Source organism: Eurytemora carolleeae, unplaced genomic scaffold (genome assembly GCF_000591075.1).
Source record: "Eurytemora carolleeae unplaced genomic scaffold, Eaff_2.0 scaffold291, whole genome shotgun sequence".
NCBI lineage: Eukaryota > Metazoa > Arthropoda > Copepoda > Calanoida > Temoridae > Eurytemora > Eurytemora carolleeae.
The window spans coordinates 92,428-114,040 of record NW_019396567.1 but is presented as its reverse complement, the minus strand read 5'-3'; the positions used below and the strand labels follow the sequence as shown (position 1 = coordinate 114,040).

The following is a 21,613-nucleotide window of genomic DNA, read 5'->3' as shown; positions in this document are numbered from 1 at the left end:
TACGGATTTTGGATCTAAACTGTAATAAAGTACCGCAAATTTATTAGTGGCGTTTAATCATGCAAGCTTGAGCTTGCTTCATTGAATTTTAGATAGGGCAAATTATACATATTTTGTTATCTATTCATAGCCTACATCTACCATACTGACATCTTAATAACTTAAAAGAGTTTTTATGCCGATTCAATGTCGATTCAAAATCTGTTTTGGAATTCCAGATCTATCTATAGATACAAGTTCAATCAACGAATTCCAGACTTTAGGCATGGAGTCTTCGGTTGCAAAGGTATAGGGATTAGAAAATCAGAGTTTATGTCAAAAACTCAAATCCTTCATAGGTTACAGATTCATTGATGTGTACCAGATTCATCTACGAATTCCAGATTCATCCACGGATTCCGGATTTCCAGATTTAAGATGTTTTGATAGATTTCAGATCAATTCGTTGATTTTAGATCTATCTCTGGATTCTAGATTGGTGGTAATTTTTCTCAAGGGCAGGGCATTGCTTTATATCCTGGCATTGCGTGCAGTGTGTGCATTCATTCCTTTACAGGGTAGTACACATTTCCCTTACAGGGCAGTACACAGTTCCTTTACAGGGCAGTGCACATTTCCCTTACAGAGCAGTACACAGTTCCTTTACAGGGTAGTACACAGTTCCTACACAAGGTAGTACACAGTTCCTTTACAGGGTAGTCCACAGTTCTTTTACAAGGCAGTACACATTTCCCTTACAGAGCAGTACACAGTTCCTTAACAGGGTAGTTCACAGTTTTTTTTACAGGGAAGTACACATTTCCCTTACAGGGCAGTACACAGTTCCTTTACAGGGTAGTACACAGTTCCTTTACAGGGAAGTAAACAGTTCCTTTACAGGGTAGTACACAGTTTCTTTACAGGCCAGTACACAGTTCCTTTACAGGGTAGTACACATTTCCTTTCCTGGGTAGTACACATTTCCTTTACAGGGCAGTACAGAATTCCTATACAGGGCAGTACACAGTCCCTTTACATGGCAGTACACAGTTCCTTTACAGGGCAGTACAGATTTCCTTTACAGGGCAGTACACATTTCCTTTACAGGGTAGTACACAGTTCCTTTACAGGGTAGTACACATTTCCTTTACAGGGTAGTACACAGTTCCTTTACAGGGTAGTATACAGTTCCTTTACAGGGTAGTACACTTTTCCTTTACAGGGCAGTACACAGTTCCTTTACAGGGTAGAACACAGTTCCTACACAGGGTAGTGCACAGTTCCTATAACACAGGGTAGTACACAGTTCCTTTACAGGGTAGTACACAGTTCCTACACAGGGTAGTACACAGTTCCTATAACACAGGGTAGAACACATTCCTTTACAGGGCAGAACACAGTTCCTACACAGGGTAGTACACTGTTCCTTTTAAAAGGTTAACACACCAGGCCGTTCTTGTACAGGAATGTAGCACACCGTTTAATGAAAATCATAAAAAATCTCAACTTAAATATATAATTATTATAGAATATAAAGTGTAGTGCAGGTTATTATTGCTATTTTGATTTCAGATTTATAAAGTCTTTGTCATTCTATCATAAGACAAGCTTCTTATAATCTACGTAAAGACTAAATAAAACATATCTCTTTGCAATCCAATGGAGGGAGGGGGTGCAGAGGCGCCATGAGCCCATCAGGTTGCAAAGATATAGGAATTCGGAAACTTGAGTTTGTGGCAAAACCTCAATTTCTTTAAACAATTCTATAAAGGGTTAAAAAATTAGAAATTTGGACATCTTGTGTTTAAAAATTCGAACAACTCAACAACAAAATTTTCTCCATATGTTCCCAGTAGTTGGAAATCATTCTCATTTCTAATTCATTAACAATGCAATATAAGGTGAACATTTATTAGGGGAAATTTTAGAAACAAATATTTGTTAAAATACAAATTGATGTCAAGGACGGAAAGTAAATTGGAGTTTGACTTCATCTCAAATGAGTTTTTGTCACAAACTCAAATTGTCTAATCCCTATATCTTTACAATCTGATGATGTAAACCTTTGATATTTCAAACTTAGATTATTTGGTCTAACAGAATTCATAGTTTGAAATATCAAAGGTCTACGACATTGGGTAGCAAAGATTTAGAGATTAGAAAAGTAGAGTTTGTGACAAAAACTCAGTTCCTTTACTCAACATAATCTTTTCCCATAACACGTGTATTTGGTTTCACGAGAATTCAACAATTTCACCTGTCTAGTCAATTTTATATCATTTACTTTCTTTTCTTTTAATATTTTAAACTTATAAATACAAATAGACAGCAACAACAAATACTTTTGATCAATATCGTACAATCAATAAAAAAGTTCTTTAAATATTTACTTTCCGTTTCCTCTTCTTCCCCCCGTCCCCTCCCTCCCCTTTTTGTTAAGTTCCTTTCCCCTAAAGGAACTGAGTTCTTGCCACAAACTCTGATTTTCTAATCCTTGATGATGGAAACTTCTAATATTTTAAAGTAAGATTATTTGACATAACTTAATTCCTTAGATTGATATATCAGAGTTCTACGCCATCAGGTTGCAAATATCAATTTCCTTGTCCCTTTCACTTTCTTTCTCTCTAATTTTTTATCTACCTTTCCCATTTCTTTTCCCTTACATTTTTCTTCAATCCCTTTACCCTTTTTTATTTTTTATTTTCCTCGCTATTTTCTTTAACTTTTTACTTTCTTTTCTTCTACTTTTTCTACCTTTTCTTTGACATTTATCTAACTCTTTTCATTACTTTTCTTTGACATTTTCCTACTTTTTTTTGACATTTTCCTTTCTTTTATTTGAAATTTTACTCCCTTTCCTTTTTTCTTCTCCCTTTCTTCAACATTTCCCTACCTTTTCTCTTACTTTTTCTCTTCTTTCTTTTCTTTTACGTTTTCCTACCTTTTTTCTGGTTCTTTTTTTCTTACATCTTTTCCTTACTTTTTCTCTTCTTTCTTTTCTTTTACATTTTCCTACCTTATCTCTTACACTTTCAGTTTCCCTCCATTTTTCTTACATTTTTTCTCATTCTAATCCCGTATAATTTTTATTTTCCTTACTTTAATCCTTACCGTTCTTTATTTCAATTAATTCTCTCCTTGCCTTTTTTCTCTTCTCTTCTCTTTCAGCAAAACTTTTTTACGGAAACAATTAACAGATAAAAAGACAGTTTCTTCTTCACTGATCCATATATTTGAATACACAAGTTTATATTTCTATCACAGACATTACACATTGAAGGAATTAAAGAAGGGGTCGGGATAAACAAGATATGTCCAGATATCCTGAATTCGCGGCAATATGCCAGAATAATAAAATATATTTTAATGGTTTTAATATATTTTCATACACAGGGTGTCTGAAATATCTTGCTAAATGTTTTTATCCAATGTTCGCCTTTTTGTTTATGCTGACCCAAAAGCTTTCAAAATAATTGATAGCGCTTGTTAATGAATATGACCGAATGAAGATTGAAAAATATTTAAGATTAAAGGAACTGAATGAACAAGTATCCGAGAAAAATATATTTTTAATTGAACCACCTTCACTTTTTTCCACTTTGGAGAATGATAATTTTATGCCATACATTTGTTTTAAGATTGTAATATGAATAAATGCACGATTTTTGTCATACCTAAAGTTGAATAAAAGTAAGATTGATTTCTTTAAAAACAAAGGAATTGAGTCTTTGCCACAAACTCTGATTTTCTAATCACTATATCTTTGGAACCAAATGTTGTATACCTTAGATATTTCAAACTATGAATTCTGTTAGATCAAGTAATCTGAGTTTGAAATATCAAAGGTTCACAACATCGACTTCTAAAGATATTGTGGTTTAAAAATTTGATTTTGTTCCAAAGACTCAATTCCTTTCCCCTTCCATCAAATTAAATTTGGTTTAGGCTTAAAGAAATATACTAATTCTGAAAGAATTTTTATCTTTTGATTAATTTTCACTATAATTTATTCCATGCAGAATATAATCCTAAGCAGGGGTAGTTTAATATACTAGGAAGAAGAAAAAATGACTAATGTGGGAAGGATCAAGGTTATTACAAGAAATATTCTTCTTTTCTAGCCAATGCATGGTTGCCTTGTTAACTTTTTGTTCATGTTTCACACATTAGTTCTTCACCTTGGCACAGTGAGCTAATTATTCTCCACATATTCATCTTTGGATTAATACATAATGTTCTCAAAAAAGTGCCATATTCAGAAATAGACAAAAAACATTTTATAATAAAGATCAATTTCAGATTGTTGTGATTCTTACTGATAATTCACACTTTTTCTATCTCACTTATGCTGGTTTGGAGCACTCAGAGACATTTTCAGGCCAATCACAAACATTGTCATTCTCATTAAAAACAAGTCCAGTAGGACAAGGTTTATGATGTTTGACAGAACCCTGGCAGACATAGTACATACTACAGTCTTTCTTATCCCTTGCAAACGAAACATGAGCATCTCCTTCCTCACAAATGACCTCGTCAGGATCAACAGTATCCCGAGCCCCACCTCGTGGGGTCTCATAGGGACCCTCATACACCAAGGGAACTAAGTAATCTTTCAGCTCGTTTTTCATGGATTTAATCAAAGGATATTTTCCAGTTCCACAATATCCTCTGAAATCGTCTAAATCTACAGACCAAACCATTATTCCCCCGAATCCTTCCTCCTTTAGCCAGCTGGTTTTTGTCTTCAGTGATCTTTCATCGTCAAACCCAACCCATTGTTGTCCTCTATATGCAAATGGAACCTGTTGTTCGTTATCCCAGACGAGGGTTGTGTTATCTTTATGAAGAAAATCACAAATTTCATAATAAGAAAGAAACCCCGCTTCTCCAGTATATCGTCCCGGATCACCTCCACTGGTTGCCTGTGCTCCAATATCAAACTGTGTTGGATCCTCCAGAGTAAAGGTTCTACCATACACTGGCATACCGATAATCAGCTTCTCACTTGGTGCACCTTGTCTAACCCACTCTTTAGCGGAGAAATCTACAGTTAATCTCTTCTTGATTCCAGTAGCTGAGTTTAGCGGATATAGAGGACTGTTGTGTCCAACCTCCTTCTCCCACTGCCCGTGGAAATCATAAGTCATAACATTAATAAAATCCAAATATTTAGATATCTCAGGGACGTCATACCCCGCCTCAATAGCTTCAAAACTGGCTGGAACTGCAGCAGTGAGAAGAAGTTTTGGTTCCTTAGAACCCTTGGCCTCGCCTTCAATAGCCAATCTCAGTTCTTTTATTAGAGATACAAAGCTTGCTTTATCATCCGGTCCCCTAGGATATTCCCAGTCTATATCAAGGCCATCAAATTTATGCTTCCTTAAAAACTCAATGGAGTCATAGACAAAACCATTCATTCTAAATATATTTTCTGTTAGAGATTGGAATGGTTTTGATCCAAAGGCCCAACCTCCGACTGCCACAAGTATCTTTAAACTTGGATTCTTCTCCCGAAGTTTCAAGATTCTATCATAACCTCCCAGCTCTCCTTCATCATTTTCCTCAGAGCTGGCCAACTTGTTATCCTTGATGGTTGCAAATGCATACACAATGTGGGTACAAAGTGTGGGGTCAACATCCTCGGGGGTAAATTTTCCCATTCCAGGTCGTTTATAACTCCAGTTGGTAAAGTAACAGAAAACCACTGGTTCTCTCACGTTCTCTGGTAGGACTGGAGTGTTTAACAAAGGAAGAGGGTTCTTTGGTCTGGATATCTTGTTGAGAATTTCTTCAACATCAATTCTCTCTGCAGGGGGAGGTTTGGGACGGGCTGAAATCAGATTAGGATTTAATTTTTCCCAGTCAATATCTGAGGGTTCGATATCCCTTGATACTGTATCTCTGGGAATACCAAATAGTTCTTCTCTCATAGCACCAATCAAAGGATATTTCACTCCGCTTCCACAAATTGTTCCGTTGAAATCATCCATGTCAACGGTCCACACCATAGCGCCTGCATAACCATTGTCCTTTACCCAGTCCATCTTATTTCTGATTGCTCTTTCATCATCAAACCCAACCCACTGATCTCCTTGTACCAGGTATGGAACCTTCATTTCATCGTCCCAGATATAATTTGCTCCATTATGCAACATCTCACAGATTTCATAATAAGATAAGAATCCTGCTTCTCTGGTATATTCTCCAGCTGTTCCTCCCCCCTTAGTTGCTGAGTTTACAGCATAAACTCCAGGATCTGTTAAAGAGAAAGATCTCCCGTAGGTTGGCATACCTATGACTAGCTTCTCCTTAGGTGTTCCCAACCTTGTCCACATCTTTGCTGCAAACTCTACTGAAAGCTGCTTCCTCCATTCAGAATCCGAGGATGGTGCATAAAGTGGAGCATTGTGTCCTGCTTGACTTTCCCACTTACCATGGAAATCATAAGCCATGAGATTTACAAAATCCAAAGCTTCAGAAACTGCTGGAACATCATATCCTCCACGAACATTATCAGGTCCAACAGGAACAGCTGCTGACAGAAGAAGTCGTTCTTTACCACTCTCTTCAGCCTCGTATGTAAAAGCTTCAGACAGTTCTTTGAGGAGGGCAGAGAAGTTGTCCTTGTCAGAGCTCTTTGGATACTCCCAATCCATATCCAATCCATCAAAATTATGCTCTCTTAAGAACTTTACAGCACTGAACACAAATATTTGCCTGGTAAACCTTGTTTTTGCAACTTCTTTAAACTTTGCTGTGCCAAACGACCAACCTCCAATAGCGAGCAGAACCTTTAGATCGGGATTCTTGGTCTTCAAATTTATAACTCGGTCATACAATCCAACCTTTCCACCTCCATTTTCATCATTTTCCTCAAATGAAGCAAGTTTGCCGTTCTTTAACCATCCGAAGGCAAAGATTAGATGAGTACAAAGGAAAGGATCAATATCTTCGGGGAAAAATTGTCCTATTTTGGGTCGGTACTGAGACCAGTTTGTGTAGTAACAAACAAGTTTGTATTTGGAGTCCTTCCTGTTATCGGAGCTACTGATGACATTTGTTCTAGTGCTAGAACTGGATCTGAACCTATCTGGACTCCTGTCTGTGTTGATGCCACCACCTCTGCTCGGTGTAAACCTAGGACTTTCGATGTCCTCGTCCTGAAATCCACCTCTAATTTGAGACAAGGAACCCCTGATATCCTCTTCTTCCTCACTTTCAGCCTCAACAAGAAATACATCATTCTCAGCCGGCCTTCTACGTATACTTGGCCTTTGGATTCTTGATCTTTCTCTCGTTCTGTCAAGCTGCCTTGATTCCTTTTGGGAATTTGTATCCTCTATATCTTGCCCTTGGGAATCCTTGGTTTCTTTACTGTTTACATTTAACTCTCCCTGATCTGGTCTTGCCCTGAGCCTAGGTCTGGATATCCTGGACCGTGATACTTGTGATATAACAGTTCCAACCAGGAGGGCCACCACCACGAAGCGTAGCAACATGGTGGCCGTTCTTATTTCAGCTTTAATTTAGTTTAAGTTACTTTCACTGATTGGTGCGTGCGACTGACTAGCGCACTGTGACTGGTACGGTTTTGTGCGCGCTACTAACCACCCTCCCTCCACCACTTTCCAGGCGCTTACTGATCCTGACCTTTGTATCTAGATCCAGCGCCCAGCACCCTAAACATACAACTAGATAAAGGCCTCAGATATAGAAAGTTTCTTGTATGTATGTATCAACCTTGGCATTGAGATGAGACGAATTGAAATGAGAGGAAAAACTGGCCTGAATCAACCCTATGTATGTAAATTGAAATGATATCAACAGTTTCTGTTGTGTTGATCGAATTCAATATACATTATACATATACTAGATTGAAACAAGGATGAATTGATTTTGCAATACATATGGTAGATAAAATACATGAATATTGTCAGGATCCGTGAACAGGTAATACTTATTAAAGCATAGATATTAGATGTATCTTAACGATAGTTTAAACTTTGAGAAGGAATTTTAGTAAGATATGTAACTTTGTTACAAAACATGAAAGTAAAGTGTTGAGTAAGTTAGGTTTAAAAAAGTAAAGTGTTTAAAAAAGTAAAGTGTTGAGTAAGTTAGGTTTAAAAAAGTAAAGTGTTGAGTAAGTTAGGTTTAAAAAAGTAAAGTGTCGAGTAAGTTAGGTTTAAAAAAGTAAAGTGTTGAGTAAGTTAGGTTTAAAAAAGTAAAGTGTTGAGTAAGTTAGGTTTAAAAAAACTTTAAAAAGTATTGTACTCAATCTTTTACATGTTGAGTAGGGTAAGGAACCTATATCTTGATTAGAAAAACTGTGTTTTGAGTACTGGTATGTGGAACCTTAAAGTTAATTAGGATATATGGAACCGATTTGTTGCACCTGTATGATGAGTAGGGTTAATAGAACCTGTATGTTTTGTAGGCTACGCGGAATCTGTATGTTTATTAGGGTATATGGAATATGTATGTTGAATAAGGTATATGGAACCTGTATGTTGAGTAGGGTATATGGAACCTGTCTGTTGAATAAGTAGGGTATATGGAACCTGTATGTTGAGTAGGGTATATGGAACCTGTCTGTTGTGTAGGGTACGAGGTTATCTCAATAAGTTTTGCGAAAAAAAACCTTTTAAGTATCTCAGGTGTCCATGAGATACTATGATAATAGTGTAATCAGTTTTAAGAATGAACACTGCGTTGATCAAAGGTTCAGTTTGTCATTTAACATCTGCATATAATGAAATACAAGGCAGTGACTACACAATAATATGATTAAACACGTATTCAATAAAGTAAATATATTTCTTTACTTTACTTTGAACTTTAAAGTGTATTCCTGTATGAAGTACATAGAGGATATAATTTAGAGATTGTCAATATAATACAACTACATAAAGGTTAAATACGGTCCTAACTGTATTGTTCTAATATTATAAATGTAAATGTATTAGACCGTAATAACCAAAGAAAATGGCTGGCGAAGAATCGACTCTGTCTTCATTTTTTTAAATAACCCTGTATGTGAAAATATTGCGATACTTGACCTTCCTAAGCTGTTTTAAAGCAGTAATAATTATATATAGATATAATAAAGTTAAATGCAAAATATATTTGATGAACTCCACCTTCCCCTAGGCTAGTTAATCTTTTAACTGCTTAATAATTATCATACATACATTATACATAAAGAATATAAGTTTTTGTAAAAATTAAAAAAAAGCAAAGTCCACAAAATCTAATTTTCTAATACCTAAATCTTTGCAACCATAGATGTTTCAAACTATCAATTCTGAGACTGAATTTAAAGAATTTGAGCCGCGGCTTGAATTCGAAACGCAGCTCAAAATATGTTTGGTTTCACTTAAAATTGGATTCAATGTTTCAAGATTTAAGCCGTCCCTCAGTTGAAACCTGTTTTTGGCGGATTTGAGACGTGCCACAAATTCATTAAATTCAGACTCTGATAGATCAAATAATCAAAGTTTACAATATCAAAAGTTTACACTATCAGGTTGCAAAGAAATAGGGCTTCTAAAATATAAGATTGTGGTCAAGACTCAATTCCTTTCATGCTAAGTTAAAATCTGACATGTTTTCAATTCTAACTTCTAAAGAAAATGCGTTCTTGCCAAAAAATGCTTGATTTCCGCGAAAAATGTGAAGAAAAATTGCTCAAATTGCGAGGGAAAATGGACGTCAATTCTGAGCAAAAACTACACACAGAAAATTATAAATATATAATATAATAAAACTACTACTGCTGGATGGTAACTAAATAAGGAGAGATTTCCACGTAGTAATTTTGTTGCAGCTGCAACTCTAGATTTGTGCGGATTTCTATATGCGTGGATTCTGCGCAAAAGTTTGCGGAATCTCATCCTCTTTCTCCATTTTCTCATCTTCATTCTCCATTTACTTAATCCTCATTCTTCTTTTATCACATCCTCATTCTCCCTTTATCTCATCTTCATTCTTCCTTTATCTCATCCTCATTTTCCCTTTCTTTATCTCATCCTCATTTTCCCTTGTATTTCATCCTCATTCTTCCTTTATCTCATCCTCTTTCTCCCTTTATCTCATCTTCATTCTCCCTTTACTTAATCCTCATTCTTCTTTTATCTCATCCTCATTCTCCCTTTATCTCATCTTCATTCTTCCTTTATCTCATCTTCATTCTCCCTTTATCTCATCCTCATTAACCCTTTATCTCATCCCCATTTTTCTTTTATCTTATCCTCATTCTCCCTTTATTTCATCCTCATTCTTCCTTTTTCTCATCCTAATTTTCCCTTTATCTTATCCTTTTTCTTCCTTTATCTCTTTATCTAATCCTCATTCTTCCTTAATCTCATCCTCATCTCTTCTTCATTATGTTTTCGTCCTAACTTCATTCTATCCTTAATAGATCCATATTCAATCACTATATTATCCCGTTTCCATCTTCATACAAGTATACCCCCCCCCCCGGCCCCATCCATCAGGTTTTTTAAATATCATAATTAGTAATAACTATTATTACTATTGTTGCTCTGTATTCACATTCAACCAAAATTACTAACAAAATTTTGTCTTGTTTATCCAGTTAATAAAAAATTGGACTGAAATTTAGTTTGGTTAACGTTTAAAATTATTTTTAACTAATTGAACAATTTACAAATAGCAAATACCCCTTAAAATTGACTTTTCAAAAGTGCCTTTATAAACAATAGATTTCATGTATGTATTGTTTACAATATTGCCCTCAATTGACAATACTTAATTGGATAAAAAATCACCAAACAGTGCGGCTTGCACCCCTCTTTTTTCCCTCAAATATTTCATTATACGCATTCGGAGCATAGCAAAATGTTCTAGTAAGTCTATTTTTACGTTTTGTTAAGATGATTAACTAGAATTTCACTGTTCTGTTTTAGAATATTATTCGCAGACTTTTAAGTTTTCGCATCCTTTTTTCTATTATTAATTTTAGCTTTAAAGTGAGAGTTTGCGAAAAACTATATTCGAATGCGTCGAAAAAAAATCGACGATTATATGTTGTAATATCTGAATGAATTGTTTGGAATTAAATTGATTCGATTCGAATATTGCAACTTTCTGAATTTGTATGGACTTCAGTATGAGTCGTTTTTAACGCAACAGATAGAATCACCCTCGAATATTTTTCGACGTAAGCTTATACCCCCTTTCATTTTTCGCGAACACTCCCTTTAAATTGTTGCTTTTTATGCCACAATGTATTCTTCGTACATCGTAAAAACTAAATATTTTTTTGCAGATTTGCATATTTTTGTTGACGTTTTTTTTTTTAATTTTGACCGGTCACTACGGGGTCAATTCGGTCATCCGGAGTTACCACATAAAAAAATTGGATCTGATTGCTTCAGTCGTTTTGTCGTTTATTTGATTAAAACAAAAGGCAATAGACAAGCCAAATATAAATATAGATAAAAATGTGACATATTTGGCGGTTTGACTTTTTAAGTCTAAACCTGAAACTAAGCCTAACTCAGTAATGAAATTAAAAACTGTCCTAAATCTGATCCAGACCCTGAAACAGAATATAAACTATAGTTTAATAACGACATAAAATTAAACTTTCTCAAGAGAATTTAATGTTAAATACTAATGCCTAAAGTTAATCATTTCTAAATTTTGTCATTGGTATCTACTATCTAGCACAATTTTCTTATCTCTATCTTTTTAGAAGCATTAATACATTAATTGACAACAGATATATATACAAGTTTTGGTTAAATGAATTGTAAAAAATTCAAAAATGAATTTTTCAGCTTGTTTATCAAATTCTTTTTTTGTTGCATTTTTAGGAAACACTTCCTTTGTTTCTACAACAGGTATCTACATTCTAGAATTCTAAACACTTCCTTTGTTTCTACAACAGGTATCTACATTCTAGAATTCTAAACACATCTACATTCTAGAATTCTAAACCGGAAATATGTATGTTGTATAGAGTGTAGTGTGGGGGAATTAATTCTTAATTTCAGATTACCGGAAGTATAAGACAATGGCGGATACAGGGAATTCCAAGGTAGTATCTATCAGGGAATAAGGGAGACTTATGCAACATCCAAGCTTTAAAAGTAAAATATACGTCGTGGGAACAATATCTGAATAACCTCTTGAAATATCTATCCTACAATGTTTATTGTTATACAAGAACGCACAAGTTTAATATTCAATAGGATCAATACTCTATAGATATACATCTCCCTCATTTTATCTCCCTATACTATAGATACATCTCCCATCTATTATCTCTCTATACTATAGATACATCTCCCATCTATTATCTCCCTATACTCTAGATTCATCTCCCTCCTTTTATCTCTCTATACATTAGATACATCTCCCTCCTTTTATCTCCCTATACTATAGATACATCTCCCATCTATTATCTCTCTATACTCTATACACATCTCCCTCCTTTTATCTCTCTATACTCTATATACATCTACCTCCTATTATCTCTATATACTCTATATACATCTCCCTCTTTTTATCTCTATATACTCTATATACAATACATCTTCCTCCTATTATCTCTATATACTCTATATACATCTCCCTCCTTTTATCTCTATATACTCAATATACATTACATCTCCCTCCTATTATCTCTCTATACTCTATATACATATCCCTCCTATTATCTCAATATACTCTATCTACAATACATCTCCCTCCTATTATCTCTCTATCCACATCTGCATATCCCTCCTATTATCTCCCTATAGTCTAGATACATCTCCCTCCTATTATCTCTCTATCTACATCTGCATATCCCTCCTATTATCTCCCTATACTCTAAATACATCTCCCTCCTATTATCTCTCTATCCACATCTGCATATCCCTCCTATTATCTCCCTATAGTCTAGATACATCTCCCTCCTATTATCTCCCTATACTCTAAATACATCTCCCTCCTATTATCTCTCTATCCACATCTGCATATCTCTCCTATTATCTCTCTATACATTAGATACATCTCCCACCTTTTATCTCTCTATACCCTAGATACATCTCCTTCCTGTTATCTCTCTATCCACATCTGCATATCCATCCTAGTATCTCTTATACTCTATATACATCTCCCTCCTACTATCTCTATATACTCTATAGACATTTCCCTCCTGTAATCTCTCTATCCACATCTGCATATCCCTCCTAGTATCTCCCTATACTGTAGATACATCTCTCCTACTATCTCTATATACTCTATACATCTCCCTCCTATTATCTCTCTATCCACATCTGCATATTTCTCCTATTATCTCCCTATAGTCTAGATACATCTCCCTTCTACTATCTCTATATACTCTATATACATCTACCTCCTATTATCTGTCTATCCATCTTCCTCCAGTTATTTCTTTTTACTCTGTATAAATTTCCATTCTATTATATCTCATCTATATATAAAGGAATAGAGTTTTTGGCACAAATTAAAATTTTTTTAGCCCTTTGTCTTTGCACCCTGATGGTATAAACCCTTGATATTTGATCTGAATTTTGAAATATCAAACGTCTACGATATCTTGTTACAAAGATATAGGGATAAAAAAAATTTGAGGCAAAAACTAAATTCTGTTTGCTTGTTTGCCTGTTTGGTATCCAATAAACGTCATAACGGCTGAACTGATCGGGCATAATTTTTGTTGAGGCAATTCACAAGACCCCATGGGGAAGGTTTACGGATGGTTAAAAGTGGAAAAGTTTACCCGGAAATGTGGATTTTGAAATTTTATAAATCTATCAATATTTACAGTTTTAAATCCGCATTTTGAGTTTTTCAATTCTGAAAGCTATCTCACTCCAACTAGACAAAATGAGAAGGTCAGATTTATGCCACATTACCGGTACGGTTTTGTGACATTGTAGCTTGTTTAGTTTTTATTTTACGCACAAGCTATGGATAGCAAATTCATCCGTTAACATATCTCAAATTTCAGGAAATACCATCTGGGGAATTTTGAGTCAATTCATTTTTAAGATATTACAAAAATTAAGTGCATTTTCTGGTCTAAAAACAAATGCATCTTTAACTTGAAGACTTGATTAAGCTGATTCTGGTTTTTTTATTGCTATATTTTTTGAACCTTTAATGGCACTCATGGAAGGAACTGAATTTTTGCTGCAAACCCAAATTTGCTTATTCGTTTATATTTGCAAACTGATGTTTTAAGCCTTTGATATTTCAAATATGAATTATCTGATCTTACAAAATTCATAGTTTGAAATATCTAAGGTCCATGACATTTAGATGCAAAGATATAGGAATTAGAAAAGCAGAGTTTGTGACAAAGACTCAATTCCTTTTGTGAATTTTCTTTAACAGTCGTAAGACATGTTTTAGCAAAAAAATCAAAGTCATAAGTGAAAAGTATGACTGTTCCTANTATCTATATACATCTCCCTCCTAATATATCTATATACATCTCCCTCCTAATATATCTATATACATCTCCCTCCTAATATATCTATATACATCTCCCTCCTAATATATCTATATACATCTCCCTCCTAATATATCTATATACATCTCCCTCCTAATATATCTATATACATCTCCCTCCTAATATATCTATATACATCTCCCTCCTAATATATCTATTTACATCTCCCTTCTAATATATCTATAAACAATACGCATTTGCTGAAGTTATGTTTTTCATAGGTTTCCGGGGAGACCACCCTTTAATACATGTGTGTCTGTGTGTGCTCTAGTGTCTGCACAGAACCAACAGGTAAAATCTACCATATCTACAAGTAATCGGGCTTCGGGGGATATTATTCTACTTTAAATTCTTTCTAATTTGGGAGTGGCAAAAAAAATAAAGGAAATTTTAAATCTTAATTTTAAGGTTTATTCAAATGTTTCATGAGCCTAAAGTCCAAGAAAAGGCAGTAAACGACAGGTATGGAAGAAGTATATGTATATACACTATACAGGCACAAACACTTGTAACTACCTGCGTTCATGTCTCCTCTACCGACATTGAATCAGTCTTGAAGAATCTGAAGTTTTGACCAAATCCTTTGCTAAAAGTTATATATTTGAAACCCAAGCCAAACACATCATGTAAACCAAGAATAATTACAATCTACAAAATCTCAAATAACGATGCTTAATGATCTAGCTTTTACTCTACCGGAGCAGTGTAATAAGCTCTACCTAGATCTGAATTATGTGATCTATAGAGTTTTAAATCCTTAAACCACAATATGCAACAAAGGGTTGTGATTCAGCAGACATGCATTGTGTAAACTATTTTTTGTATGAAAAATCTCCAAATAGGAATCTGATATGGCGGTCTGAAATACAAGTCTACAGAAGTCCAAGAAGTGTCAGTTCCACAAAACAACTCGGTGTATGCAGTGCAAACCCTAAAGATGGCGTTTATATCTTGTTTTTCTTGTCTGAAGAAACAATCTGAGGAGATCACTGAGCTGGATTATCGTCACAGATCTTTAGACGATGTTCCAAATGATATTTTCAACTTTGAAAGAACTTTAGAAATTCTTCACCTAGACAGCAATAATATCAAGGATCTTCCACGACCGCTTTTTCATTGCCACGAACTGCGGTACCTAGGCCTCTCTGACAACGATATTTGTAGCTTGCCAACTGCTATATCTAGTCTTAGCCAGCTAGTGAGCCTAAATGTTTCTAGGAACGTGCTAACTGATATACCAGAGACGATTAAAATGTGTAAACTGCTTGCAGTTCTTGAGGCCAGTGTAAACCCTTTACAAAAAATTCCCAAGGGATGTACTCAACTGACAAGTTTATCCGAGTTGTACCTGAATGACGTTTTTCTAGAATATTTACCGGCAAATTTTGGGAGATTGTCTAAACTTACAATTTTGGAGCTTAGAGATAACAGTCTTAACACATTGCCTAAGTCTATGACTAGACTAGGGAATTTAAAGAGAATTGACCTAGGACAAAATCAATTTGAAGAGGTAGGTCTTATAAACTTTGTTCTTTAAATTTCTATATTTGTTTTTCTTAGATAATTTTTCTAATTTTCCAACTTATCCAGGTACCAGAAGTGATAGAAAGTATGACACTCTTGGAGGAATTATGGATGGACGGAAACCGTCTCACTGTATTACCAACCTTTATTGGAGTTCTTAATAAACTCAAGCACCTGGATCTAAGTATTAATCAGCTTAAATCTATTACTCCAGAGCTTGGGAACTGTATTCAACTTGAAGACCTGACCCTGTCTACTAATGATCTAAGAACGTTACCGGAGAGTTTAGGAAATCTTGAAAACTTGATAACTCTCAAGATTGAAGATAATCAACTAGAAATGCTCCCAGAACATCTGGGGAATATGATGTCCTTGGAGGAGTTATTTTGTGGTGAAAACTTCCTAACCTCGTTACCACTTTCAATAGGATGGTTGAGAAATTTGCACACTCTCAACGCAGATGAAAATGATCTTAAGCAGTTACCTCCGGAGATTGGATCATGCAGAAATATGAAAATTTTGTCTGTACATGGAAATAAACTACAGGGGTAAGTCTAATTCAAATCATTAAAATTGATAAATAACTTATTTAAAAAATGTTTACTAATTCATAATTGCAATTGCATTGTACATAAGACTCTCGTTTGAAATTATAAGATAGCTAATATACAAAAAATAAACAAGTTTAATTATAATTAATGTGGATAAAAATACGGATAACTCCGTCATAATTAAGCGGTCAAAGTTTAATATGTACCGTTGTAAATCGGGCATATCACTAGATTACCTTTTGCGTATTCATAGTGACCTTTACTGATTTTTCTACCTAGAATAATTAAATATTGAATACTTGTAAAAACTCTTCTTCAGCGGACTATCCTTTCTGGTGAAATTTTACAAACGAATTTATGCTCTTACTCAGAAACTATACACCGTAAAAATGAAATCTAAAAATTGTTCTATAAACTCTATAAACTCTTGGTTTAATTATGTTCTAGAAGGTCTCTCCCTTTAAATGAAAACTCTTAGCCAGATGTAAATGAACATCTTTACATATATATAATGTTTATAATATACAAATAAAATATATTTAACATAAACTTAAGTTTAGTGAGACTACTAATGGTCCAATTATAATGATGTGGTTTGTATAGAAGGAAGATACATCTGGTGCATTATTCATTCAAACTGTTTAAATGTCAGTTTTGTTAAAAAATATTATAATCTGCTATTCATGCATTGCAGACAGGAACTTTTAAATTGAAGAATAAAGTTAATACAAATAAAACGAGGAATTTGATTTACCGACATCCAGGGGCGTACGAGGGCTTTTGTTTAGGAGGGGCATAATGTGTCCCCCCCCTCGTACGCCCCTGCCGACATCCAATAGTAGAAGTCAAGTAAAATATAAACATTTTGGCGCGAAAAGTTATCAGGATTTTGCCAAAAGATATAAATAAGCGCTTTGCAACTTTAAATCTTTATAGTAAGGCCTAAAGACGTATTTGTGTGTGGTGATGAAACAAAGAGGAAAGGCCTGGCAACAATCTAAAGTTTTATTTTCATTTCTCTATAGTTAATGTATACGAGGCGAATTTCATCAAGAAGGAAACAGTATGAGAGAGCCAAAAGGCAATCAGTCTTTGCTACAAACTCTGAGTTTTTGTGATCCGAATATCTTTGCGAAACATTTCCCAGACCTTAGAAGTTTAAAACCATGAATTCTGTTAGATCAAATAATCAAATTGTGAAATATCAAAGCGTTGCGCCATCAGGTTGCAAAGGTATAGGGATTAGTTAAGTCTTTCGTATCCTTAATTCACGAGTTTGATGATCTTGACTTTTTAAGTGCACCCTGCGAGATTGTTGGCTAAAAAGACTTAATTTTTATAGAATAATAATGTGAACCGAAAAATTGACGGGTTTAGAGTTTGGATCAAGCATTTTTTGTAATCTCTTTTATTTAGGATACCGCGAGAGCTTGGACAAATAACTCAAATATCAGTTCTGAACCTGGCAGGAAACTGTATTCCTCATCTTCCTCTCTCCTTTGTTAAGTTGAAAAGTATCACTGCAATATGGTTGTCTGAGAACCAAACCAAACCACTGGTTCATCTTAACCCTGATACTGATCCCTATACTGGAGAAAAAGTTCTTACTAACTTTCTTCTTCCCCAACAGGTTGGCATTTAAAAACAAATTTTCATTTTCGTGTTATGCTCAATGGGATAGCCATGCAACCTAAATTCAAGTGACCTTTTATCTAAAAATTTAAGTTTTTTTTTGGAAAGAAGTAAATCATTTTCTTAGTTCATCAGTCCTGTAGAAAGAAAAAAAAATCTGAAAATTAAGATATTTCCATTCATGATAAAATATTAAAAGGATTTTTTCTATGCGTTCTATGAGTTGAAAAGTTCTTTAAAGGGAGTGACCGGCTATGTAAGGTAGTTGAACTGAGTATGCAGTGTTGTGGAAAACTTCTTTCGGATTCATTTGAGACATATTAACTTTTTAAAGATCTGTAAATCCTGAGTTTGAGCCCAAATTCGACGTTCAAAACTCCTACTTTGGGGGTGGATACGTTTTCAGAATTACTTTTTTTTAAATTATTAAATAGCGACAACGAAAAATAAAGTAAAAATTATACAGTAATCTAATTAGATGGTTATGAACATAGATCTCAAAAGAAATTTGTCAATAAATCAATGCTAAAATCAATTATTTCGTTTTCATTATTATATTGAATTTCTTTTTTTCTTTGAATTTCTTCGCAGATTTTTTCAAATTCTTCAAATGTCGTCTTTTCAATAATAATTCTAGCAAATCTGCGAAGATCTTTGTAAATAATGAAGAACCAGAATAATGAGAAAATAGAAACTAATAATTGAACAAGATTACTTATTTTCGATGATAAGATTAATTTTTATTTATTTTTTGTTCCTATACATGACGTCTGTAGGTTATTGTAGAACTTTTTTTACATTTTATGTCGTCGGTATTTAATAATTTAAAAAAACTAATTCTGAAAACGTATCCACCCCCAAAGTAGGAGTTTTGAACGTCGAATTTGCGCTCAAACTCAGAATTTACAGATCTTTAAAAAGTTTAATATGTCTCAAATGAATCCGAAAGAAGTTTTCCACAACACTGCATACTCAGTTCAACTACCTTACATAGCCGGTCACTCCCTTTAAGATAAAAGTTCATTATGCCTTGAAAAAAACCGTTTAGGAATTACATAGATTTCAATTCATTGAATTGTTTGGTTTAGATTGAAGGGGAACGGGAGGGAGATACAATATCAGAGTCAGGAAGTTTTCATGCAGCAATATGGGAGGAGGAGAGAACTAAAAGATCTCTAGTAAAGTGGGCGGGAGAGGAGCAAGATCTAGATAAAACTGGAAACCTCAGACGAGCTCCAACTCCGTTCCCGAAGGAAATGAGAGCAATGGCAAAGAAAGTTGAAAACCTGCGAGAGAAAAGAAGAATGACCGAGGGCCCTGGCCAGATTTCTCCCAAAAAAAGGGTAATAACAAACTGGCATAGACACCAAAGATTTAAAAATAACCTTTTATACAATCATTGTTTCAGGATAACGTTTTTAAACCAAAAACTGGCGGACGAAGGAAGCAGAAGCGTGAAGGTCCCGATACTCCGGATTTAATCAATACAAACATGAAAGATATGAAACCTGGAAACCTGACAAAATCACCTATTCTATCAGATGTATCAGGGAAAGGTGGAAGTATTGAAAGTGGGGATCTTGACGGGTTGAAGGTATCGGACAATGTTTCTCGTGACTCAGGAGTAGTAACCTCCAGTCACGCTGATAGTGTGGAAACCCAGGATCATAGTTCTACAATTCTCCCAAAATCAGAGCTATCGGTCACTACGAAAACTAATATTCTTAATCAAGGTTTAAACTTCAAACAGGACCAACAAATACATTACGAAACATTTGGAAACCCACCCGATTCCTTCAATAATGGACCTACTCCAGTTCGAGCTGAGATTATCACTAATGAGCTGGATGATGATCCTCCTCCTTATCATATAGCAGCTGCTAGGTCTAGGCATGCAGGGGACTTTTTATACATACAGAGAAACTATCCTCCTCCTAGCTCAGAAGAAGATCATTTTTACGAAAACCAGGTTATAAAACAAACAAAAAATTATAGTTAATCTTTTTTTGATTCATAAAATAATTTTTCTTTTAACAATATAAAACGTTTTGTGGTCTACCAACTAAATGTAATATAAATAATTTCGTGCATGTTTTAGAACGGGATGAAGAGTAAGAAACAAGAACGAGATTCTGCATCTTTGGCAAGACAGTATAGCTTTCAAAGTGATTCCACCTTTGAGAGTATATCCGAGTCTGAGACCTCTACGGCTCCGTCTAGTTTACAAACTATAGTTAGGGCTCCGTATGCCAACCCTACACAACCGTATACTGGAATATTAGAATACAATTCTTCTCCTGAGAGTAGTTCCTCTGCTCATATGAACGATAATGATCTAGAGAGAGGGAAACCAGGAAAAATCCCGGACCTTGTATCTAGTCCAGGAACAACAGAAACCGAGGGAGAATTTACCTTTGCAAACAATCTCAGAAAAGTATCGGAACAGATTCTGACCGCAGGAAGAAAAAGGACTAGTATGTCTGGAAGTAGACCTGGATCTATCGCAGTTTCATCAGGATCTCCGAGAGACGTGCAGAGTAGAGTTCTTGGACCTAGCAGCATAGGACAATCCTCGTCTAGTAGTTCAGATAGTCGACCTGGTAGTCAGCTCAGTCTTGCTCCTCCTCCTCCTCCGCCACTTCCTTCTTCTCTATCGGGATCTAGACCTGAGAGCAGGGTCGGACAACCAGTATCCAGAATCCCAGTACTTTCTTCTCCTTTACCTGGAAAAGAGTCTAGACCTGGATTTTATCCAGGACCACCTAATACAGTTGGTTTACCTCCTGTATCCAGTAAACAACAGCATCAGTTAACAATTGACTTATCTGTTATGAATCTCAACTACGCTAAATATGTTAATCCTAGTCCTTGTGCGCCTAAACTAAATCATGTTAGCGCTCAGTCTGAACTATACCCAGACTCGGGTCTTCTTTCAACAATATCACAAGCAGCACTAAGCGACGATGAATCCCCTCCAACAACCCATGTCTCCAATCCGCCGAAGTTTAATACAGCTTCCTTGTCTATACAAAATAAAGTTGTGTTAGAACAACCTAACTATGAGAATATTGACCCACCACTTCACAATGGCCGGATAAGACCAACCCAAAACGTTCTTTCTAAGACAGATAAATCAAGACATGAAAGAGCTCCTGCCACACGAGCTAGTAGAGTGGTATCTCCACTTGAGCCTGGTATGGCCCAAGGACAATTTAGGCCAGCCGCTGTTCAGGCCAATGTGTTTTCTATACCCGAGGATCCAGGGGATTATCTAGCAATGAATGTAAAGAAAGGATCCATGTTTCCATCCAAGGGATTAATACCCCTAGCTTGTTCTTCTCCAGCTGATATACCAACATTCAAGTCAAACAAATCAAATATATCAAAATAATATGTATATTTAATTACAAAAATAAAGTGATTGTTGTTTAAA

At 35.1% G+C, this 21,613-nt stretch overlaps 2 protein-coding genes across 3 annotated transcripts; one reads left to right on the top strand and one right to left on the bottom strand.

Annotated features, from left to right (window-relative positions):
• Window positions 1-3,849: 3,849 nt before the first annotated feature.
• Window positions 3,850-8,023, bottom strand: LOC111705620 (probable chitinase 10). The gene has a single exon (XM_023478221.1). It carries the CDS (start codon window positions 7,479-7,481, stop codon window positions 4,326-4,328), a length of 3,156 nt encoding a protein of 1,051 aa, XP_023333989.1. The 5' UTR covers window positions 7,482-8,023; the 3' UTR covers window positions 3,850-4,325.
• Window positions 8,024-11,806: 3,783 nt separating this feature from the next.
• Window positions 11,807-21,613, top strand: LOC111705619 (protein lap4). 2 transcript variants are annotated; one of them, XM_023478219.1, is made up of 8 exons: window positions 11,807-12,046; window positions 14,695-14,764; window positions 15,316-15,983; window positions 16,064-16,545; window positions 17,965-18,178; window positions 19,269-19,523; window positions 19,589-20,149; window positions 20,279-21,613. In XM_023478219.1, exons 3-8 carry the CDS (start codon window positions 15,411-15,413, stop codon window positions 21,569-21,571), a joined length of 3,378 nt encoding a protein of 1,125 aa, XP_023333987.1. In that variant the 5' UTR covers window positions 11,807-12,046; window positions 14,695-14,764; window positions 15,316-15,410; the 3' UTR covers window positions 21,572-21,613. The 2 variants fall into 2 exon arrangements, with proteins under 2 accessions (XP_023333987.1, XP_023333986.1); XM_023478218.1 differs by having other exon boundaries at window positions 14,882-15,983.

What these genes read in the sequence shown, in the direction of transcription:
- LOC111705620 (XM_023478221.1), bottom strand. Translation starts at nt 7,481, where the DNA reads ATGTTGCTACGCTTCGTGGTGGTGGCCCTCCTGGTTGGAACTGTTATA.
- LOC111705619 (XM_023478219.1), top strand. Translation starts at nt 15,411, where the DNA reads ATGGCGTTTATATCTTGTTTTTCTTGTCTGAAGAAACAATCTGAGGAG. An exon ending in ACTTTCTTCTTCCCCAACAG is followed by an intron (nt 18,179 to 19,268) that starts GTTGGCATTTAA and finishes TGTTTGGTTTAG; the next exon opens with ATTGAAGGGGAACGGGAGGG. An exon ending in ATCATTTTTACGAAAACCAG is followed by an intron (nt 20,150 to 20,278) that starts GTTATAAAACAA and finishes TGCATGTTTTAG; the next exon opens with AACGGGATGAAGAGTAAGAA.